The sequence below is a fragment of the Mustelus asterias genome, chromosome 22 (assembly GCF_964213995.1).
Source record: "Mustelus asterias chromosome 22, sMusAst1.hap1.1, whole genome shotgun sequence".
Lineage (NCBI taxonomy): Eukaryota > Metazoa > Chordata > Chondrichthyes > Carcharhiniformes > Triakidae > Mustelus > Mustelus asterias.
The window spans coordinates 46,271,937-46,294,392 of NC_135822.1; the positions used below are offsets into that span (position 1 = coordinate 46,271,937).

At 47.3% G+C, this 22,456-nt stretch overlaps 1 protein-coding gene across 4 annotated transcripts; it reads left to right on the forward strand.

The window, feature by feature from the left end:
- The first annotated feature begins 4,480 nt into the window (after positions 1 to 4,480).
- Positions 4,481 to 13,156, forward strand: LOC144510020 (arylamine N-acetyltransferase, pineal gland isozyme NAT-3-like). Of its 4 annotated transcripts, none has more exons than XM_078239212.1 (2): positions 4,481 to 6,187; positions 11,708 to 13,156. In XM_078239212.1, exons 1-2 carry the CDS (start codon positions 6,024 to 6,026, stop codon positions 12,570 to 12,572), a joined length of 1,029 nt encoding a protein of 342 aa, XP_078095338.1. In that variant the 5' UTR covers positions 4,481 to 6,023; the 3' UTR covers positions 12,573 to 13,156. The 4 variants fall into 4 exon arrangements, with proteins under 4 accessions (XP_078095338.1, XP_078095341.1, XP_078095339.1 ...); XM_078239215.1 differs by having other exon boundaries at positions 4,499 to 5,839; XM_078239213.1 differs by lacking the exon at positions 4,481 to 6,187 and adding an exon at positions 7,804 to 7,973.
- The last annotated feature ends 9,300 nt before the right edge of the window (positions 13,157 to 22,456 follow it).

Below are 22,456 nucleotides of genomic sequence, written 5' to 3' on the forward strand. Positions count from 1 at the left end.
TAAAGCATTTGACAAAGTCCCTCATGGTAGGCTAGTGAAAAAGGTTGGATCCCATGGGATAAAGGGGGAGGTGGCTAGATGGGTGGAGAACTGGCTTGGTCATAGAAGACAGAGGGTGGTAGTGGAAGGGTCTTTTTCCGGCTGGAGGCCTGTGACTAGTGGTGTACCGCAGGGCTCTGTATTGGGACCTCTGCTGTTTGTGATTTATATAAATGATCTGGAAGAAGGAGTAACTGGGGTGATCAGTAAGTTTGCGGACGACACAAAACTGGCAGGACTTGCAGATAGTGAGGAACATTGTCAGAGGCTACAGAAGGATATAGATAGGCTGGAAATTTGGGCAAGGAAATGGCAGATGGAGTTCAATCCTGATGAATGCGAAGTGATGCATTTTGGTGGGAATAATGTAGGGAGGAGCTACACGATAAATGGAAGAACCATAAAGGGTGTAGAGACGCAGAGGGACCTGGGTGTGCAAGTCCACAGATCTTTGAAGGTGACGTCACAGGTGGAGAAGGTGGTGAAGAAGGCATATGGCATGCTTGCCTTTCTAGGACGGGGCATAGAGTATAAAAGTTGGGGTCTGATGTTGCAGATGGATAGAACGTTGGTTCGGCCGCATTTGGAATACTGCGTCCAGTTCTGGTCACCACACTACCAGAAGGACGTGGAGGCTTTGGAGAGAGTACAGAGGAGGTTTACCAGGATGTTGCCTGGTATGGAGGGGCTTGGTTATGAGGAGAGATTGGGGAAACTGGGGTTGTTCTCCTTGGAAAGACGGAGGATGAGGGGAGACTTAATAGAGGTGTATAAAATTATGAAAGGCATAGATAGGGTGAACGGTGGGAAGCTTTTCCCCGGGTCGGTGGTGACGTTCACGAGGGGTCATAGGTTCAAGGTGAAGGGGGGGAGGTTTAACACAGATATCAGAAGGACATATTTCACACAGAGGGTCGTGGGGGCCTGGAATGTGTTGCCGGGCAAGGTGGTGGAGGCGGACACACTGGGAACGTTTAAGACTTATCTAGACAGCTATATGAACGGAGTGGGAATGCAGGGATACAAAAGAGTGGTCTCGTTTGGACCAGGGAGCGGCGCGGACTAATTGTTCCTGGTTTCTCGTTTCAAGGCTTCATTCTATGATCATCTTGCTGGTGCCAGTACAGAGTGAGACTGCGGATAGTTGGGAACCTGTCTCGGGGGCAGGGAATTCATATGGTGTTCGTGGAAGTGGAAATGACTAGGGTTGGGAAGCATTTTCCGATCGGGGCCATTGTGATCTCCTGGACTCGTTTCGATCGCCTCAGGGGGTCGGAGAGGAATTTCCCAGATTTTTTTTCCCCATATTGGCCCTGGGGTTTTTCACTCTGGGTTTTCGCCTCTCCCTGGAGATCACATGTCTGGAATGGGGGGGGGGGGGGGGTGGGGGTAAGTTAATAGGTTGTATTGAACAAAGCATCGTAGCTGTGAGGGACAGCTCGGTGGATAGGATATTGGTATGTAGATAGGCTGGAAAATTGGGCGGGGTTCCTGGATTCAGGATTCAATCCTGGACCGGGGAGCGGCGCGGGCTTGGGGGGCCGAAGGGCCTGTTCCTGTGCTGTATTGTTCTTTGTTCTTTGTACAATCGGTTTCAAGATGCCCTCGACATAGCTGGAGAGGTTCTCCCACAGGGTTCCATTGCCTGAAACGATGGGACGGCGGGGTGTGTTTGCCTTGTGTCCTTGCGTGTCCTTGTTAACCAAGGACAGTATTCACTGGCTGCAAGGACATTTGATGAGGACTCATCTACTGAGGTTAGAAACAGGAAAGGAGAGGTCACCCTGGTGGGAGTTTTCTATATGCCACGCAAAGTTTCAGCCATCTCGAAGAAAGGATTGCAAAGATGCTCCTGGATAGGAGTGAAAGTAACAGGGTTCTTGTTATGGGGGACTTTAACTTTTCAAATATTGGCTGGAAAATTTATAGTTCGAGTACTTTAGAGGGGTCAGTTTTTGTCGACCTTGTGCATGAGGGTTCCCTGACACAGTATGTAGATAGGCCAAAAAGAAGCGAGGCCATATTGGATTTGATACTGGGTAATGAGCCAGACCAGGTGTTAGATTTGGAGGTAGGTGAGCACTTTGGTGATAATGACCACAATTCGGTTTCATTTTCTTCAGCGATGGAAAGGTATATACCAAAGGGCAGGAGTTATAGCTGGGGGAAAGGAAATTATAATGCGGCTTGGTTAGATTTAGGATGCATAGGTGGGGAAGGAAACTGCAGGGGATGGGCACAATTGAAATGTGGAGCTTGTTCAAGGAACAGCTACCGCGTGTCCTTGCTAAGCATGTACCTGTCAGGCAAGGAGGAAGTGCTCGAGCGAGGGAACCGTGGTTTAATCAAGTAGTTGAATCTCTTGTGAGGAGGAAGAAGGAGATTAATGTAAAGATGAGACGTGAAGGCTCAGTTAGGGCGCTTGAGAGTTACAAGTTAGCCAGGAAGGACCTAAAGAGAGAGCTAAGAAGAGCCAGGAGGGGACATGCGAAGTCTTTGGCAGGTAGGATCAAGGAAAACCCTCAAGCTTTCTATAGGTATGTCAGGAATAAATGAATGACTAGGGAAAGATTAGGGCCAGTCAAGGACAGTAGTGGGAAGTTGTGCGTGGAGTCTGAAGAGACAGGAGAGGTGCTAAATGAATATTTTTCGTCAGTATTCACGCAGGAAAAAGACAATGTTGTCGAGGAGAATGCTGAGATACAGGCTATTGGACTAGACGGAATTGAGGTTAATGAGGAGGTTTTAGCAATTCTGGAAAGTGTGAAAATAGCTACGTCCTCTGGGCTGGATGGTATTTATCCAATGATTCTCTGGGAGGCGAGGGAGGAAATTGCAGAGCCTTTGGCTTTGATCTTTATGTCGTCGGTGTCTACAGGAATAGTTTCAGAAGACTGGAGGATAGCAAATGTTGCCCCCTTGTTCAAGAAGGGGAGTAGAGACAACCCTGGTGAACCTTACTTCTGTTGTGGGCAAAGTTTTGGAAAGGATTGCAAGAGATAGGATTTATAATCATCAAGAAAGGAATAATTTGATTAGGGATAGTCGACACGGTTTTGTGACGGGTAGGGCGTGCCATACAAACCTTATTGGTTTCTTTGAAAAGGTCAACAAAGAGGTAGATGAGGATAAAGCAGTTGATGTGGTGTATATGGATTTCAGTAAAGCGTTTGATAAGGTTCTCCATGGTAAGCTATTTCAGAAAATACGGACGCATGGGATTGAGGGTGCTTTAGCGGTTTGGATGAGGAATTGGCTGGCTGTAAGAAGATGGTGGTTGATGGGACATGTTCATCCTGGAGTTCAGTTACTAATGGTGTACCGCAAGGATCTGTTTTGGGACCACTGCTGTTTGTCATTCTTATAAATGACCTGGATGAGGGCGTAGAAGGATGAATTAGTAAATTTGCGGATGACACGAAAATCGGTGGAGTTGTGGACCATGCGGAAGTTTGTTGCAGGTTACAGAGGAACATAGATAAGCTGCAGAGCTGGGCTGAGAGGTGGCAAATGGAGTTTAATGCGGAAAGTGTGAGGTGATTAACTTTGGATGGAGTAACATTATTACAGAGTACTGGGATATTGGTAAGATACTTGGCAGTGAGGATGAGCAGAGAGATCTCGGTGTCCATGTGCATAGATCCCTGAAAGTTGGCACTCAGGTTGTTAGGGTTGTTAGGAAGGTGTACGGACTGTTAGCTTTTATTGGTAAAGGGATTGAGTTTCGGAGCTGGGAGGTCATGTTGCAGCTGTACAAAACTCTGGTGCGGCTGCACTTGGAGCATTGTGTACAGTTCTGGTCGCCGCAATATAGGAAGCATGTGGAAGCATTGGAAAGGGTGCAGAGGAGATTTACTAGGATGTTGCCTGGTATGTTGGGCAGGTCTTATGAGGAAAGGCTGAGGGACTTGAGGTTGTTTCGTTAGACAGAATAAGGTTAAGAGTTGACTTAATAGAGGCGTACAAATGATCAGAGGATTGCATAGGGTGGATAGTGAGAATAGTTTTCCTCGGATGGTGATAGCTAGCACGAGGCGACATCGCTTCAAATTGAGGGGTGATAGATATAGGACAAATGTCAGAGGTAGGTTCTTCATTCACAGAGTAGTAAGGGCGTGGAATGCCCTGCCTGCAGCAGTAGTGGACTCACCAACATTGGTTTCACTGGTCGGCGCAACATCGAGGGCCGAAGGGCCTGTACTGCGCTGTAATGTTCTATGATCTATGTTCTATGTACTGAGGGAGCTGATCTGTGAGAGTGTCAGTACGGAGAGAACTAAAGTGTAAGTACTGAGGGTGTTCAGTAGCATGTGTGGTGGGGACGGGGCCGCAATGTTGAAGGAATGCTGCACTGCCAGAGGGTCAGTATTGAGGAATTGCTGCACTGTCAGAGAATCAGTACTGAGGGAGTGCTCCACTGTCAGATGATCAGTACTGAGGGAGCGCTGCCCTGTCAGAGGGTCAGTACTGAGAGAGCACTGCACTGTCAGAGGGTCAGTTTTCAGGAAGTGCTGCACTTTCAGAGGGTCGGTACTCAGGGAGTGCTGCACTGTCAAAGAGTCAGTACTGAGGGGTTGCTGCACTTTCAGACTGTCAGGATGGAGGAGCGCCACAACATCTAAGGGCCAGTAGTGACGCAGCGCCGCACAGTCAGAGGGTCAGTGACGAGGGAGTGCAACACTGTTGGAGGGTGACTACGAAGTGAGTGCCGGATTGTCACAGAAGCAGTAGAGAGGCAGCATCGTACGGCCAGGTGATTCGTACTTCGGCTGGGCTGCACTGTCAATGGGTCAATGTTGGGGGAGTGCGGCACTGTCAGGAATTCAGTACTGAGGGATTGCTGAACCTTCGGAATGTCAGTCCTGAGGAAGTACTGCACTACTCTTTGTATTTGAGCGGTAAAATGAAAGGTACCTTATCTCCCTATTTCCATGCACTCTTGCATCTTCAACCTAATGGAAAATTGGAGGAGATGTCTGGAATAAAACACTACCTTCAATTTCCTTTCCAAGCCAAGTGGACAAATCTGATGAGGACTGATGTTAGCGTCTCTGTGTTGATTTGAATGTTGCAAAAGCGATCGAACAACACCTTCAGTAAGTGAGCACCAATAAATAGGCACATCAACACCTCACCAAGCATAAATAGTGATGTGTTTTAACCACCGACCTTTCCAATGCTATTCACATCCCGAGAATGATTCACTTTGTAAAAACTCTGTACAGATGCCAACCCAAAATCAATCACAGACTATTTGGAATATCTCACACATTAATCTCGACAGTAAAATGTGTATACTTGCATTGATTCGCTGTTTTCTGCTTATAAACCTACAATTCTGCACAGTAATATCCTAAGCATCGATTCACCAAGAGCCGAAAACACAAACCGATCAAAGTTCAGATCTTATGGAGTGAAACGCTGCCAGAATCAACAAGGAAAGTCCCACCCCATTTTCGCTCAATGGGATTGGAATAAACAGGTGGGGAGACTTTACTGTAGATGAAATAATCTCTTTGGGATTCAACCTGGAGTGAACTGCGTTGGGAACATCGTGTTTAAATGTTGGCACATGACCTCACAGATGAGCATTATTTTATTTATCCTTGGGACATGGGCTACCCTCGCTGGCCATCATTTATTACTCATCCTTACTTGTCCTTTAAAAGGTGGCGGTGAGCTCCTTTCTTGATTCATGTGCGTGTGCTGTGGGTTTTCCCACAATATCATTAGGGAAGGAATTCCAGGAATTTGACCCAGCGATTGGAAAGGTACAGTGATATATTTCCAAATCAGTAAGGTGAGTGCCTCGGAGGGAAACTTGAAGGTGGTGGTGTTCCCATATATCTGCTGGCCTTGTCCTTCTGGATGTAAGTGGTCGTGGGTTTGGAATATACTGTCAAAGGATGTTCGGTGAATTGCTGCAGTGCATCTTGTTGCTAGTACACACTGCTGCTGCTGTGCGTCGGTGATGGAGGGAGTGGATGTTTGTAGCTGTGGTGCCAATCAAGTGGGCTGCTTCGCCCTGGATCGTGTCAAGCTTCTTGAGTGTTAATGGAGCTGAACTCATCCAGGCAAGTGGGGAGTATTTCACCACACTCCTGGCTTGCGCCTTGTCGATGTACGATCGGCTTTGGGGAATCAGGTGGTAAGTAACCCGCCACAGAATTCCGAACCTCTGACCTGCTCATTCAGCCACTGTGTTCATGTGGTGAGTCCAGTTCAGCTTCTCGTCAGTGGTAACCCAAAGAGTGTTGTCAGAGGGGGATTCAGTGATGGCAACGCCTTTGAATGTTATGGGGCTGTGGTTAGAGTGTCTCTTCGCGGTGATGGTCATTGCCGAGTATTTGTGTGGCGCAAATGTTACTGTATTGAGCTTCGAGGTGTGGCTATACAGCACAGATCTTCCCAGATAAGGCTGGCCCCGCATTTCATTCCCACTCCAAATTGCCACTGAATTGTCCAACTCACCAGCAATTCAGAGACTACTTAAGATTTAACTATGTGCGGTGGAAATGGGGTCTTATAAGGACCAAGTACGGGTGGCAGATTTCCTTCCCTTAAGGGCATTAGCTAACCAGTTGGGTTTTTCGAAAACTTAGATTTAATCTTGAGACATTTATTTCTAAATTTGGTATTCAATTCAAATTTCATCATACACCTGATAGATTTTGAACCCAGAGAATTATTAAAATGATAGAATCCACGCAGTGCAAAAAGGACCCTTCGGCCCATTGAGTCTGCATTGACTCTCCACCAGACCATGTTACCCAGGCTTAACCCCATCCTATCCCGATAACGCCATGCATGGACTCTGCTAATGCACCTAACCTATAAATCTTGGGTTTATAAAGGGCAATTTAACATGGTTAATCCACTTAAACAGCACTTTGAATGTAACCGAGAGGCCGCTAGATATAGCAGTTGCGGAGAATGGGATCAACGTTTATGGGGAAAAACCAGGATTAGGCTGTTGATTTGGGCGATCAGCCAATATCTTAATGAATGGCGGAGCAGGCTCGAAGGGCCAAATGGCCTCTGACGTTTTTTGTTTATATATTGGTGGCACAGTAGCGCTAGTGATCTGCGTTAACTTCTGGCCTCGGGTGACTGTGTGGATATTGCACGTTCTCCCCATATCTGCGTGGGTGTCCTCTGGGTGCTCCCGTTTCCTCCCACACTGCAAAGATGTACGGGTTAGGTTGATTGGCCAGGCTAAATTGCCCCAATATGTGTAGGTTAGGGGATTAGCAGGGTAAATACATAGGGGAAAGGACCTGGATGTGATTTTTGTTGGTGCAGGTTCGAAGGGCTGAATGGCTTCCACTGCCCTGCAGGGATTCTACGGTTCTATGATTCTATGATCTTTGGACTGAGGGGGCGGGGGGGGGGGGGCGGGGGGGATGGAGTACCCAATGTAAACCCACGCAGGCATGAGGAGAATCATTGGGTGCAACTGAGAAAATTGTTATATAAGCATTAGAATCATAGAATCATATAATCATACAGCGCAGAAGAGGCCCCTCGGCCCATCGAATTCACACTGACACAATAGAAACACCGGAACTCCCACCTAATCCCATCTGCCAGCACTTGGCCCATAGCCCTGAATGTTATGATTACCAAGTGCTCCTCCAGATACTTTTTAAAGGATCTGAGGCAGCCCGTCTCTACCACCCTCCCAGGCAGCGCATTCCAGACGGTCACCACACTTCTGCAGTGTCCAGCAGAGGCATTAGAAAGTATAACAAAGTTCGCTCATTGGATTTCACAATGTGTTTATTGCCTGATAACAGCAGCAAATGTGTACATTGCAGAATGGAATAATCCCGATCTACAATCGCTATCTCCGATACTGAATGAGGAACAAAGTTCACAGGCAGTGTCTGATGATACAAGAACGAATTGTACAACGTGAGTCCTTTCTGGAAACTGTAATCTCTTTACAAAATTGCTCCATCATCATCACATGCTGGCAGCTCGTGCAGTAGCTCATCGGTGCCAGGAGATCAGAATTTTAATCAGAAGCGAGAGGGTCAGCTTTGAGGAGAAAGGGCTTTCAGCGTTTTAATTCATTCATTCACATAGAAGCAGAGAGAGACAGAACGCTGACAACATTCACATACACGCAGCAAACACACACACTCACACACACACGCAGCAAACACACAATCATACGCACACACAGCAAACACACACACTCACAAACACACACACACACACACACATGAGCTCATAAAGGGAGAGAACCAGACAGAGAGAGGGACACTGTCTCTCACACACACACGCTGCCCAGAGATTCAAACAGAGACTAACACAGAGACACACGTACACTTTACCTCTCTCTCTATTTCTTAACCATGCACACAGAAGAGCACGCGATCTTTTTCTGCCTCTCTCTTTCTCTCTTTCTCATCATCTCTGTCATACACACCTTAATTCAATCATTCACACTAAGAAAAAAGACAGCATCCTGACAAAATATATATCTCTCTCACACACACACATACGAAGAGAGTGAGAAAGATTTTCACACGCACGCAAACACACGCACACACACAGTCACATGCATGCAAACATACACATACACGCTAAGACACATACACGCACAGACACAAAGAGAGAGACTCTCACACACACGCACACACACGCACACACACACAAAACTCACACAGAGAGAAGCGTGATGAATGGGAAGACTATCACTCACACACACACACGCTGACATAGAGATTCAAAACTAGACGAGACACACACAAACATTATATCTATCTGTCACTGTCCTCCACACACACACACACACACACACACAGACATCGAGGCACACGCACAAATACTGACACACGCACACACAAACATAAAAACATACGCCAGAGCAAGAGCGAGAGATTCAGCAATCCACTCTCTGCCAGATATTGTCAGATTCAGCTCAAACTGCAGTACAATGTGTCACAATGAGTGGTTTTGGATCGTGATCACCTCTTAGCAGAAATTATTATTTATGTGTCTCTGTAGTAGTCTCTGTTTGAATCTCTGGGACAGCGTGTGTGTGAAAGAGTCTCTTTCTCGCTCTCTCTCTCTGAGTTGCAGGGTGCATCTGTGTGTATGTGTTTGCGTTTGCTGGGTGTGTGTATTTGTGTGAATATTTAGAACGACCAGGGAGCCGATGGAGCAGAATGATCTCAGAATTCTCTGATTGATTTGAGGAATTACGGAATTCCCCATTTGTCTCCCGCTCATAATCATATACTGGAGATTCTAGCACCTCAGCCTCACTCCGAATTGAATGAACAGCAGTTTAGGGTGGAGTTTATCAGGTACTCATTGTAAGTCAGAGATTGAATTTCTTATTCCAGTATCAAGCCGGCCTCGCTATTGGACTCCGTGTGCTGTTAGGGAAACGCACAGAAACGCCACATTTTGTGGGAGCTGCAACGAATGCTGCAAGTATTCAGGTCCACAGCCAACTGGCTGCAGGTGTTGCTGGGAGTGATGTGTCCAAATCATAGTGACTTGTCTGCAAATTGTGTCAGGATAGTTGGGGATGGAGAAACATTGTGCGAGAAAGAGATTGAGAGTGAGAGGTGGAGGTAGAGAGGGAGACAGGTTTGGGGTGGGGGGATGTGGAGGAAAGTGAGAAATGAAATGATAAGGGCAATAAACATAGTGTGTGTGGGGGCAATACAGGAGGTGAGAAGCGTGCAGCAGGGTGTGTGTGTCAGACAGACCGAGAGAGACAGTGAGAATGAGGGATAAGATTGACAGCCTGAGGCAAAGGGACAGCGTGAGAGAGGGAGTGTTGAGAACGGGGGAGATTTGTGAGTGTGTCAGTGTGTGTGCGTGAGAGTGTGTATGTGCATGTGTGTGAGTATGTGTGTGTGCGTATGAGTGCGTGAGTGTGTGTGTGAGACTGTGTGTGTCTGTGTGTGTGTGTGTGTGTGTGTGTGAATGTGTGTGTGTGAGCGTGTGAGTGTGTGTGTGAATGTGTGTGTGAGCGTGTGTGACTGAGACGGCATAAGACAGTGTGTGTGTGTGTGTGTGTGTGTGTGTGTGTGTGTGTGTGTGTGTGTGTGTGTGTGTGTGTGTGTGTCGTTTCTCTAGAATGTGTGTTGTGTGTGTGAGAGATTGTGTGGAAGGAAGTGATAGATCCCAGTTTTCTTTTATGTTTTCACCTGCAGCCTACTGTAATACTCTATTTTCCCATTCGCAGTCAGTCCCTTGGTCCTCCTGTGATGAGTCTTAAATTGCTCCCAATCCTCTGGTCTTCTTTATTTTCTAATCAAATTGTATGATTTTAAATCTAATAATATGGCTAATTTCCCTTGGGCCGCAGTTGCCTTCAACTCTGGCGCCAAACAGGAATGAACAACTTCTGCAGTTCACTTATTCATTCTTTAAATGCATATCGTTGTCTCTCCACTATCCTTCAGTCCTTCATACCCAAGTTAATGTCTCAAAAAATCATCGTTACCTCTATCGAGATGCAGGACCCTGGTCTCAGGACCAACGACAACACCATACACTTTGAAATTTTTTTCTATCATGTGATAACCAATCGTGCCCAAGGAGAAAGAGAGGGAGAAAGCAATGAGAGATTGGGAGAGAGGGGGAGCGGGAAATATTGGGTTAGAGGAAGAGCGCGAGGTCGGGCATGCCTGACAGAGACTGGAACAGAAAGGGAACTGAAAGAGTAGTGAGAGAGTGAGATGAAGTGAGAGAGAGGAAAATAGGGAGAGCGAGATAGGGGCATTCAGAGAGATGGACATGGAGCGAGATTTTCAGGGCCGGAAATGGACAGGGAGGGAGAGTAATGGTGGAAGAAAAGGACAGGGCTTGAGATATATGAAAGTAGGGCCGAGTAATAGCGTTAGAGTGAGACAAGAGGCAGTGAGAGAGAAAGAGTGGGTGAGGACTGAGAGTGAGTGAGCGAGGACTGAGACAGAGTGACAACGAGAGAGAGACAGCGAACGAGAGAGAGAGAGAGCGCGCAAGACAGAGAGAGAGACGAAGAGGGAGGCAGATTGACAGTGGGAGACAGACAGCGAAAAATCAAATGCAAGAAAGTGAATGGGAGAGAGGACGAGAGGGCTCCCGTGTAAGCTATAATGAGAGGGATAGACATAAAGATAAAAACAAAGAGGCACAGTGAGAGAATGAGAGAGAGTCAGTGAGGAGGAAAATAATAAGACGTGACAATGAGCCGAAGGGAAAATGAGAAGGTAAATTGGAGGAGGTGACCATGACAGACAGGGACAGTGAGAAGGAAAATGAGGGACTGTGACAAAGTGAGAGAGGGACAATGGGTGCGAGAAATAAAAAAAAATGTGACAAGCTTTTGAGTGTCCCGTAGATCTGTGTGAATATGAAACAATCACTCGTGAAGCCAATTGGGGGAATTGGTAGAATCGTCTTTAACCAGAGAGTTGTGAAAATGTGGAACTCACTCCTACAGGCAGCAGGAGGGATGATTAATATCAAGCTAGTTAAGGTAGGGGAACAGTATATAAGTATTGCGGAGAAATGAATTGGAGATATCATTGATCTGATATGGAGAGGGCGCGGGGGGAGCAGAGCTGGTGTGGGGCAGGAGCAATAGCACGGATAAAAGAGACCAAAAGTAGTCTGACTGTGCTCTCAGTACTCTGTATTCTTCCTGATTCCAATCAAGGCAGCAAGACCCAGGGATGGATGTCGGCAAATACCTGGTGAGGATTGGCTACCGGGGCTCCAGGCGGCCGTCACTGGAGAACCTGATGGAGATTCACAGCTGCCATGTCCTCAAGGTGCCCTTTGGCAGCCTGGCCATCCATTGTGGCGAGGACATCGTCCTGGAGCTGCCTACTCTGTACCGGAAGGTGGTGGATCAGCGCCGTGAAGGCTTCTGCTACGAACTGAATGGATTGTTCTCCTGGCTGTTGGGGCAGCTAGGTTACACCGGGGTCAGCCTGCTCCCTGCACAGGTCTACTCGCCGGAAACCCAGCGCTTTGGGCCGCCCCGGGAGCACTTGGCATTGCTGGTGGAGTTGGAGGAGAGGAGGTGGCTGTGCGACGTGGCCTATGGGAAGGGTTTCCGTAGGCCTTTGATTCTGGAGGCGGGAAAGGAGCAGCGGCAGGAAAGCGGCACCTACACCCTGACTGAGGACCAGGGCACCTGGTATGTCAGGAGAAGCATCATTAATGGGGACTCGGCACAGATGTGTGCCAAAGAGAACACCTTGTACAAGTTCACCCTGGCCAGTCAGAGGCTGGAGGACTTCAAGGCTATGTGTCTGTACCAGCAGACATCCCCCCGGTCTCTCTTCTTCTCAAAATCCCTTTGTTGCTTACACCTCCCCGGCAGCCTGATCACCCTCACGGGCAGAAGGCTGACCATCACTCAGTTTACACCCTCGGGGGACAGGGAAAAGAGCGTCACCATGGAGCTGGAGGAGGAGAGAATCCCTCAGGTCCTGAGGGAGCAGTTTGGAATAATGCTGAGCAACAAACTCGTTCCCAAAGACCAGGATATCATGCAACCATCAACGCATTACTAAGCGAAACAAGAAGTGTTCCATAACCCGGGGCTTTACACCCGTAAACCCAACCCCCAAATTCCTACAATTCCTGATATGTTCAAGTGAATCTTTGATGAATTTTGGAATGATTGGTCAATTAGCTGGTGCAATATGGAAAGTTCAGCTTCGCTTTGTGCCACTCCCCGTGTATACCTATTCTGGGAGTTTTGATGGGGATCGTGCAGACGGTACATTGCACTGTATCTAACCCCGTGCTGTACATGTTCTGGGCGTGTTAGATGGGGAGAGTGTAGTTGAAGCTTTACTCTGTACCTAACCCCGTACTCTCCCTGTCCTGGAATTGTTTGACGGGGACAGTGTAGAGGGAGCTTTACTCTGTATCTAACCCCGTGCTGGAGCTGGCCAGCGATTGTTTGATGGGAACAGTGTAGAGGGAGCTTTGCACTGTAACTATCCCCGTGCTGCATGTACCTGTCCTGGGCGTGTTAGATGGGGAGAGTATAGCGGGAGTTTTAGTCTGCATCTAACCCCGTGCTCTACCTGTCCTGGGCGTGTTTGATGGGGACACAGTAGAGGAGATTTACTCTGTATATAACCCCGTGCTGAATCTTTCCTGGGAGTGTTTGATGGGGGACAGTGTGTAGGGATATTTGGTCTGTACCTGCCATACCAGTGTTTGATGGGGATAGTGCATCGGGGGCTTTACTCTAAATCTAAGTCCGTGCTGCGCATGTCCTGGGAGTATTTGATGGGGACAGTGTAGAGAGACCTTTACTTTATCTCTAACCCCGTGCTGAACCTGTCCTCGGAGTTTTGATGTAGGAAGAAATGCCCTCTGAGCCAATACTTCACCTGTACCTTCGTCTGTCTGTGCAACCGCTTCCGATGCCGGCAACCCTCGCTGCCACCGTAAACGTCTCAGCCCCTACACCAGTCCCTATAGTGAAACTCATGCAATGAATTCATACCTTCATAGCTCTGTTATCTGCTCGGGTCCCACGTATCAGTGTACCCTATCCAGCACACGCCCCTCTCCCTATACATGTAGTGTACTCCAGCCCTCCAGCCTTCCATAACACAGTGACCGACTGCTGGCATGTCAACACAACCTATCTCTGTATTCTCCTCAAAGTCTTTCAAAAATACTTATCTCTGTAAGTCCCTCCAGCCCCTAGAAGCACCCTGATCTGTAACATCCTATAGTCCCTACAACCATCCTCATTTCTGTAGATTCATCCTGTCTCCAGGGCTCCTTATGTGCATAAACTCCATGATTCCGAACAGTTTTTCATATCTCTGTAACATCCCCCAGCCCCTACATCACTCCCAGATCCTTTAATTCCAAACTCCTCCTTGAGACCCGATTAGCTGTCAATGTCTTCAGCTGCCTGAGCCCCAGTCTCGAAATTTCCCTGCCGAAACCTTTCCATGTCACTACATTGCTAGCGAGTTCTAAGAATAGGCCTCTTTGAAAATGTTTTTAATCGACTTTCTGCACAAGTGGTCATGGTCTCTCTGTGATTGTGTCCTGGGAAGGTTTGGCAACTTAAATGTTTTATTGCCTCGTGAAATGTTTTCGTTAAGTTATTGGATCAATAAACCATGATAGACCAGACAATTTCTGATATTTTCATGTATTTCCTGTACTTCCCAGTGCACCTTAAATTTAAAGGAGTTAAAATAGAAACAAACGTGTAGTTAACACTAAATTTCTGATTCAACGCAATTTTCGCATGGCAGTATGTGTACTCTCCTCACATCTATTACCATTGAATGTGAGCTGTTGGCAGGCTGAAACGTGGCAACAGAATGCTATGTTGCTCTCTGAACAGGTGGAAAGTTAAAAAAGCTTTCAGACAGGATACTGGAAGTTCCAGTGGAGAACTGTCATCAGATAAACTGTGAAATCGAGTGTTATAGCACCTAAAATAGAGTACGTGCTCAAAAAACTGGCAGCAGAAATTAACATGATGAACATTTTTTTTCCACACAAACATCAAGGTGTTATGATGGCATAGCCGTTAGCACTTTTGCCTCACAGCGCAAGGGATCCGGGTTCGACACCTGGATTGGGCCACTGTCCGTGTGGATTCTACAAGTTCTCCACATGCTTGCATTTGTTTCCTCCGGGTGCTCTGATTTCCTCATACAATCCGAAAGACAAGTTGGTTGGTTGAATTCGCCATGCTAAATTCTCCATCGTTGTACTGAATAGCTGATGGGGTGTGATGACCAGGGGACTTTTAAGGTAACTACAATGCAGTGTTGATATAAGCCTACTTGTGGCACTCATAAATGAATCTGTAATCCAATTAATATAAACCAAACCGACTTAATCTCTACTCATATGACAGACCTGCCATCCCTGGAATCAGCCCATAAACCCGCGCTCCACTCCCTCTATAGCAAGGACATGATTGCTCACATAACGACGGTAAAACTGCACACAGTAGTCTAGGTGTGGTCGCACCATCCGTTATACAATTGTAGTGAAACATCCCTATTCCATTACTCAAATACTCTCGCTATGAAGGCCAACACAAAATTTGCATTACTTTTTTCCTGTTGCGTCTGCGCACTTACTTTCAGTGACTGATGCACGAATACACCTGGTTTCGCTGAGTATTCAAATCTCTTCAAATTGCACCTCTTCAGATGACGATCTTCCTTCCTATTTTTGCTACCGAAGTGGATACCTTCGCATTCATCCATCATAGTGCATCGACCATGCATTTTCCGACTCATTCAGCCTGTCCAGAAATTATGAACTCCTGCATCACATCGTCCCTTGCTGGTGTGTCCAAGAGGTGCCTAAAACGCCGGAATTCCATGACCCCGTCCGCCAAGGCGGCGGACGGACAATGGGAAGCTCCATTGACCTAGGGCTGTATCTTTTGGCCTCGGGTCGAGAGAAAGGTTAAAATCCAGCCTTCGAGATTCTAATATGTACATGGATTACATTTCGTCAAAATGAATGCCGGCCTATCAGATGCTATGATCGTTCTGAATATATTCCATTTAGCAAAATTATACCATGGCATTATAAGTTGGAAGGTCCTTCCATGTGATGACAGGACTTAATGTTAACGAACAATTTTCACTGGCCACCCCCTGCCAATAATGGCACAGACGGATTTTCTGTGGCTTATATAGTGGTGAGGAGGAAGCAAAGAAACTTTCCCCATTGGTTATTCTGTCACAGACTACCACGGGCCAGGTATGACGATATACACTTCTGGTTATGTTAATTTATCTTGAAGCACGTATATTTAAAATTCAATGTCAAGGGTCCCCGAGGAAATAGTAACCATAACGTGGCAGAATTTAACTTTCAGTTTGTGAATAAAAAACATGGGTCAGAAACAACTCTGCTCAACTTAAATAAGAATCCTGACCACAAAATTGGGGTGGGGGGTGGAGCGGGGCGGGGCGGGGCGGGGGGGGGGGGGGTGGGCCGGGGGCGGGGAGGGGAGCAAATTATTTGCAGTTGACATCAAAAGCTGTTCAATGTACATGATGGTTTATCAGTCGTGGCGCATGTTTATGGAAATCTTTTAGGATTCATGACCCAGTGAGACAGATGGATTCGAGGAAGGGGATACTCAACCTTGGTTAAGAAAGAAATTCAAAAATATTATGAAACTGAACGAAACATAATAATGTGGCAAATATTACTGGCCATCCAGATGATTTCGGACAAGTTGAAAACGAAGAAAAAAGTGAAAAAGTAACAAAGAGGGAGATGACAAAATGTCAGGGCAAACTTGCAAATAATGTTATCCAGGCACTAAGAATTTCTCTCAAAATATAAAGAGGTTGAGGGATGCGAACGTGAATATTGGGCCATCAGAGAAAGACACTGGTGAAATAATAATGGGGAACAATGAAATGGCAGAACAGCTACTTAAATACATTTTTCAGTGTTCATGGTCGAACAAACTAATGGTAAAATGCCAAATAATCATGGAGAAAATGAGGGACAGGAAAATAATATCACAATGATCAATTCTGAACAAAAGGTGCTCAGCAAACTGGGATAATTGGCTGATAAGTCCCCTCGATATGATAAGTTGCATCCAAGGATATTGCAGATAGTCGCTACTCCGGTAGTGAATGCACTCTTCATAATCGTCCGAAGCATGTTCAGGCACGAGATGGACAGATTTTAATTCGAAAGGTAGTCAAAATCAATGGGGGAAAAGCGGGAACGTCGTATCCGTGATTATCTTTCCAGATCAGTCACCATCTCATTGAATGGCGGGGCAGACTTGATGGGCCGATATCACCAATGGCCGATGCGTTTGTCCGTGTTGGTGCAGGAGATGCGCTCATGGTGATCACAGATAACTGTTGCAACCATTTCCCACTTGTTGTACCTTTTCCGAGGCGTTGAAACACATCATGAATGTCGCGCATGAGAATTAGTTGGGATGGTGAGATCTCGGGCCAAGTGAGTCCATCCCTTTCTTTTTGTTGACTTGATACCTCTCATGATCATAGAGACTGGAATCAAAGTTGAGGGGCCCCTCACCGTTAAATGTCCGAGTTCGCTCATCTCTTTGTTTGACTGGAGTGAGACTGGGGGAGAGAGTCTTAGCAGGAGTGCTGAGAGTAAGCAAAGAAGTGATTTAATTATTCATTTATTCATTTAAGGGTATTCCTAGTATATTTCGCGGGCTTTTTTCAGGGTTTTGAATTGAGGAAGTGAGGTCAGCTGAAGGGGATTCTGGGAGGTTGAGTCTTAGTATAAAAGGCAGTTAACTGGGGAGTTCGCCGGGAGCATAAAAAGCCGGCTGCGCTATACAGCGGGCAGCGTCGGGAGCGGGCAGTGGAGTGAGTGGGTAGCAGAGTGTGAACTGTAAGGGCTTTGGCTCATAGGGCTTGGGCCGAAAGGGCGAGGCAAGGCTAGTTATTTTTTATCCAACCCTATAAAGGATAAGGGCAGGTATGAGTGATCGGCCAGTTCAGTGCTTCCGATGTGGGATGTGGGAGTTCCTGCAAACACCTAGCTTCCCAGAGGTTCTCACATGTGCCAGGTGCGTGGAACTGCAGCTCTTGAGGGACTGTGTCAGGGAACTGGAGCTGCAGATCGCTGAACTTAGGCTAGTCAGGGAAAATGGGAGAAAAATTGACAGCAGTTATAGGCAACTAGTTACACCGGGGCATCGGGAGGAAGACACGTGGGTCACAGTTAGGAGGAGTAAAGGGCAGATGGGTAAAGTACAAGGGAGGACTCCAGTGGTGGTCTCTCAAAATAGGAAGGGCTTGGTGACAGGTGTGAGAGGGGAGGGGAGTGAAGAGTTAGAAGAGGGGTCACCTGTGGTTGTACCACTCCAAAACAGGTATATTGTTTTAGATAGTGTGGAGGAGTGTGCCTCTCCAGTGGTAAGACACAGTGACCAGGTCACTGGCACACAGTCAGGCTCTGTGGCCCGGAAAGGGAAGAGAGGGATTAGGAGAGCGATAGTGGTGGGGGATGCATCAGTTTGAGGCACAGACAGGCGATTCTGTGGGGGCGAACGGGACTCCAGGATGGTAGTCTGCCTACCTGGTGCTGGGGTCACGGATGTCTCCGAGAGGATAGGAGGCATATTAAAAGGGGAAGATAAAGAAACGGATGTCATTATACACATTGGTGGAAATGACGTAGATAGAAAGAGTAGGGGGATCCTAAGAGAGCAATTCAGGGAGTTGGGAAATAGGTTAAAAAGTAGGGTCACTAGGGTGGCCATCTCTGGGCTGCTCCCAATGCCTCGTGTCAGTGAGGCTAAGAATAGGGAGTTGGTACAAATGAATGCCTGGCTAAAGGACTGGTCCAGGAGGGAGGGCGTCATTTTCACAGATCAATGGGAAGTTTTCAGGAGAGGATGGCACCTGTACAAGAGGGAGGGGTCACAACTAAGTTGGAAGGGCACAAATATCCTGGCTGGGAGCTTTGCTAGTGCAGATCGGGGGGGTTTAAACTAGTATGGCAGGGGGGTGGGGATCAAAATATTAGGTCTACAAGTGTGGAGGCTGGGGACGAGTTGGGGCTGGGACAAGGCTGGCAAAGAATAAGAGCACTCTGGGGGAGGACGACCTCACTGAGCCTGGAGGTCTGGAGTGCTTATACTTCAATGCAAGGACCGTAGCAGGTAAGACAGACGAACTTGGGGCCTTAATGCGCACGAGGAATTTGGATGTGGTTACGGTGACAGAGACTTGGTTGAAAGAGGGACAGGACTGGCAGCTGAATATTCCGGGGTACAAGTGTTTTAGGCGAGACAGAGGAGGGGCCAAAAGAGGTGGGGGAGTAGCGGTATTAGTTGGAGAGCATATTACAGCGGTGCATAGGAAGGACAATTCAGAGGGGTCGTGTAACGAGTCACTCTGGGTGGAGCTTAGAAACAGGAAAGGCGCAGTCACTATGTTGGGGGTGTACTACAGGCCCCCCAACAGCCCAAGGGAAGTGGAAGAATCGATATGTCAGGAGATACTGGATAGGTGCAGGAAAAATAGGGTTGTTGTAGTGGGAGACTTCAATTTCCCTGGTATAGACTGGAAATCGCTGAGGGCAGGGACTCTGGATGGGGAGGAATTTGTCAAATGTGTACAGGAGGGTTTGTTGGAACAATATGTAGACAGCCCGACTAGAGAGGGGGCTATACTGGACCTGGTACTGGGGAATGAGCCCGGTCAGGTCTTCAAAGTTTTGGTAGGGGAACATGTGGCAAATAGTGACCACAATTCTGTTAGCTTTAGGATAGTGATGGAAAAGGACGAGTGATGTCCCAAGGGTAAGGTGTTGGATTGGGGGAAGGCTAACTTTATTGGGATCAGGCAGAAATTGGCAGCTCTTGATTGGGAGAGGCTGTTTGAGGGTAAATCCACATCTGGTATGTGGCAGTCTTTTAAGGAACTGTTGTTAGGGCTACAGGACAAGCATGTGCCTGTAAAAAAGAAGGATAGGAAGGGTAGGATTAGAGAACCGTGGATAACCAGGGAAATTGAGGGACTGGTCAAAAAGAAAAGAGAGGCGTATGTTAGGTCCAAGCAGCTGAAAACGGAGGGAGCTCTGGAGGAGTACAAAGAAAGTAGGAAAGGACTCAAACGGGGAATTAGAAGAGCAAAAAGGGGTCACGAAATGTTCTTGGCAGAAAGGATTAAGGAGAATCCCAAGGCATTTTATTCATACGTTAGGAACAAAAGGGTTGTTAGGGAAAAAATCGGACCTCTCAGGGACAAAAGTGGGGACTTATGCTTGGAGCCCAAAGAAGTAGGGGAGATCCTAAATGAATACTTTGCGTCGGTATTCACAAAGGGGAGGGATGTGTTGACTGGGAGTGTCTCTGAGGGGAGTGTTGAACCGTTGGAGAAAATCCCCATTACAAAGGAGGAACTGTTAGGTTTGTTAGAGAATATAAAGACTGACAAATCCCCAGGGCCTGATGGAATCTATCCAAGGCTGCTCAGGGAGACGAGAGGTGAAATCGTTGGGCCTCTGACGCAAATCTTTGTCTCGTCACTGGACGCAGGTGAGGTCCCAGAGGATTGGAGGACAGCCAATGTGGTCCCGTTATTTAAGAAGGGCAGGAAGGATAACCCGGGTAATTATAGGCCGGTGAGCTTGATGTCCGTGGTGGGGAGGTTGTTGGAGAAGATTCTTAGAGATAGGATGTATGTACATTTAGAAAGGAATAAACTCATTAACGATAGTCAGCATGGTTTTGTGAGATGGAGGTCATGCCTCACTAACCTGGTGGTGTTTTTTGAAGAAGTGACCAAAATGGTTGACGAAGGAAGGGCCGTGGATGATGTCTATATGGACTTTAGTAAAGCGTTTGACAAAGTCCCTCATGGTAGGCTAGTGAAAAAGGTTGGATCTCATGGGATAAAGGGGGAGGTGGCTAGATGGGTGGAGAACTGGCTTGGTCATAGAAGACAGAGGGTGGTAGTGGAAGGGTCTTTTCCCGGCTGGAGGCCTGTGACTAGTGGTGTACCGCAGGGCTCTGTATTGGGACCTCTGCTGTTTGTGATTTATATAAATGATCTGGAAGAAGGAGTAACTGGGGTGACCAGTAAGTTTGCGGACGACACAAAACTGGCAGGACTTGCAGATAGTGAGGAACATTGTCAGAGGCTACAGAAGGATATAGATAGGCTGGAAATTTGGGCAAGGAAATGGCAGATGGAGTTCAATCCTGATGAATGCGAAGTGATGCATTTTGGTGGGAATAATGTAGGGAGGAGCTACACGATAAATGGAAGAACCATAAAGGGTGTAGAGACGCAGAGGGACCTGGGTGTGCAAGTCCACAGATCTTTGAAGGTGACGTCACAGGTGGAGAAGGTGGTGAAGAAGGCATATGGCATGCTTGCCTTTCTAGGACGGGGCATAGAGTATAAAAGTTGGGGTCTGATGTTGCAGATGTCTCGAACGTTGGTTCGGCCGCATTTGGAGTACTGCGTCCAGTTCTGGTCGCCACACTACCAGAAGGACGTGGAGGCTTTGGAGAGAGTACAGAGGAGGTTTACCAGGATGTTGCCTGGTATGGAAGGGCTTGGTTATGAGGAGAGATTGGGGAAACTGGGGTTGTTCTCCTTGGAAAGACGGAGGATGAGGGGAGACTTAATAGAGGTGTATAAAATTATGAAAGGCATAGATAGGGTGAACGGTGGGAAGCTTTTCCCCGGGTCGGTGGTGACGTTCACGAGTGGTCATAGGTTCAAGGTGAAGGGGGGGAGGTTTAACACAGATATCAGAAGGACATATTTTACACAGAGGGTCGTGGGGGCCTGGAATGTGTTGCCGGGCAAGGTGGTGGAGGCGGACACACTGGGAACGTTTAAGACTTATCTAAACAGCTATATGAACGGAGTGGGAATGGAGGGATACAAAAGAGTGGTCTAGTTTGGACCAGGGAGCGGCGCGGGCTAATTGTTCTTTGTTTCTCGTTTCAAGGCTTCATTCTATGATCATCTTGCTGGTGCCAGTACAGAGCGAGACTGCGGATCGTTGGGAACCTGTCTCGGGGGCAGGGAATTCAGATGGTGTTCGTAAAGCAGAAGTGGAAATGACTAGGGTTGGGAAGCATTTTCTGATCAGGGCCAGTGTGATCTCCTGGACTCGTTTCGATCGCCTCAGGGGGTCGGAGAGGAATTTCCCAGATTTTTTTTCCCCATATTGGCCCTGGGGTTTTCACTCTGGGTTTTCGCCTCTCCCTGGAGATCACATGGTCTGGAATGGGGGGGTGGGGGTGAGTTAATAGGTTGTGATGAACAAAGCATCGTAGCTGTGAGGGACAGCTCGGTGGATAGGATATTAGGATGTAGATAGGCTGGAAAATTGGGCGGGGATCCTGGATTCAGGATTCAATCCTGGACCGGGGAGCGGCACGGGCTTGGAGGGCCGTAGGGCCTGTTCCTGTGCTGTATTGTTCTTTGTTCTTTGTTTGTTCTTTGTTCTATCTGGTGGTGAGTCTGTTCTGCCAATTCACAGGATAATCCCAGGAATAGTGCTCAATGCTCCTGGAAAATTGGTTGTCAGATTTATTTTGTTGGATATGTTGGTGCCGTAACACGTGGCTCTGGTACGTTCCATTTATGACAGAATGGTGACAAAAGAATATGACATTGAAATGTAACAATGTAGTGAATTTTATTTTGTTGATAGATTTCAGAAAGCAGTGAGGCAAGTGTCATTGGAATCGCACAATGCAGCAGAGCTTGAAATACACAAATTACAGATAGCTTCAGTTTGATTCTCAGGCGGGTTCCGCAGGGTACACATTTCGTTTGCATATCTCATTCACCATTGCAACGCTTCACAGAAGATACGCTTCGGCCTCATCATCCTTACATCGGCCTCTTCTGCACCATTGTGGTCACGTGGTGGAAAGAATGAGACAAGAGAGAGCTCATTG

Coding starts and splice junctions, on each gene's coding strand:
- LOC144510020 (XM_078239212.1), top strand. CDS start 6,024: ATGTTTGTAGCTGTGGTGCCAATCAAGTGGGCTGCTTCGCCCTGGATC. Junction 6,188..11,707: donor CGGCTTTGGGGAATCAGGTG/GTAAGTAACCCG, acceptor ATTCCAATCAAG/GCAGCAAGACCCAGGGATGG.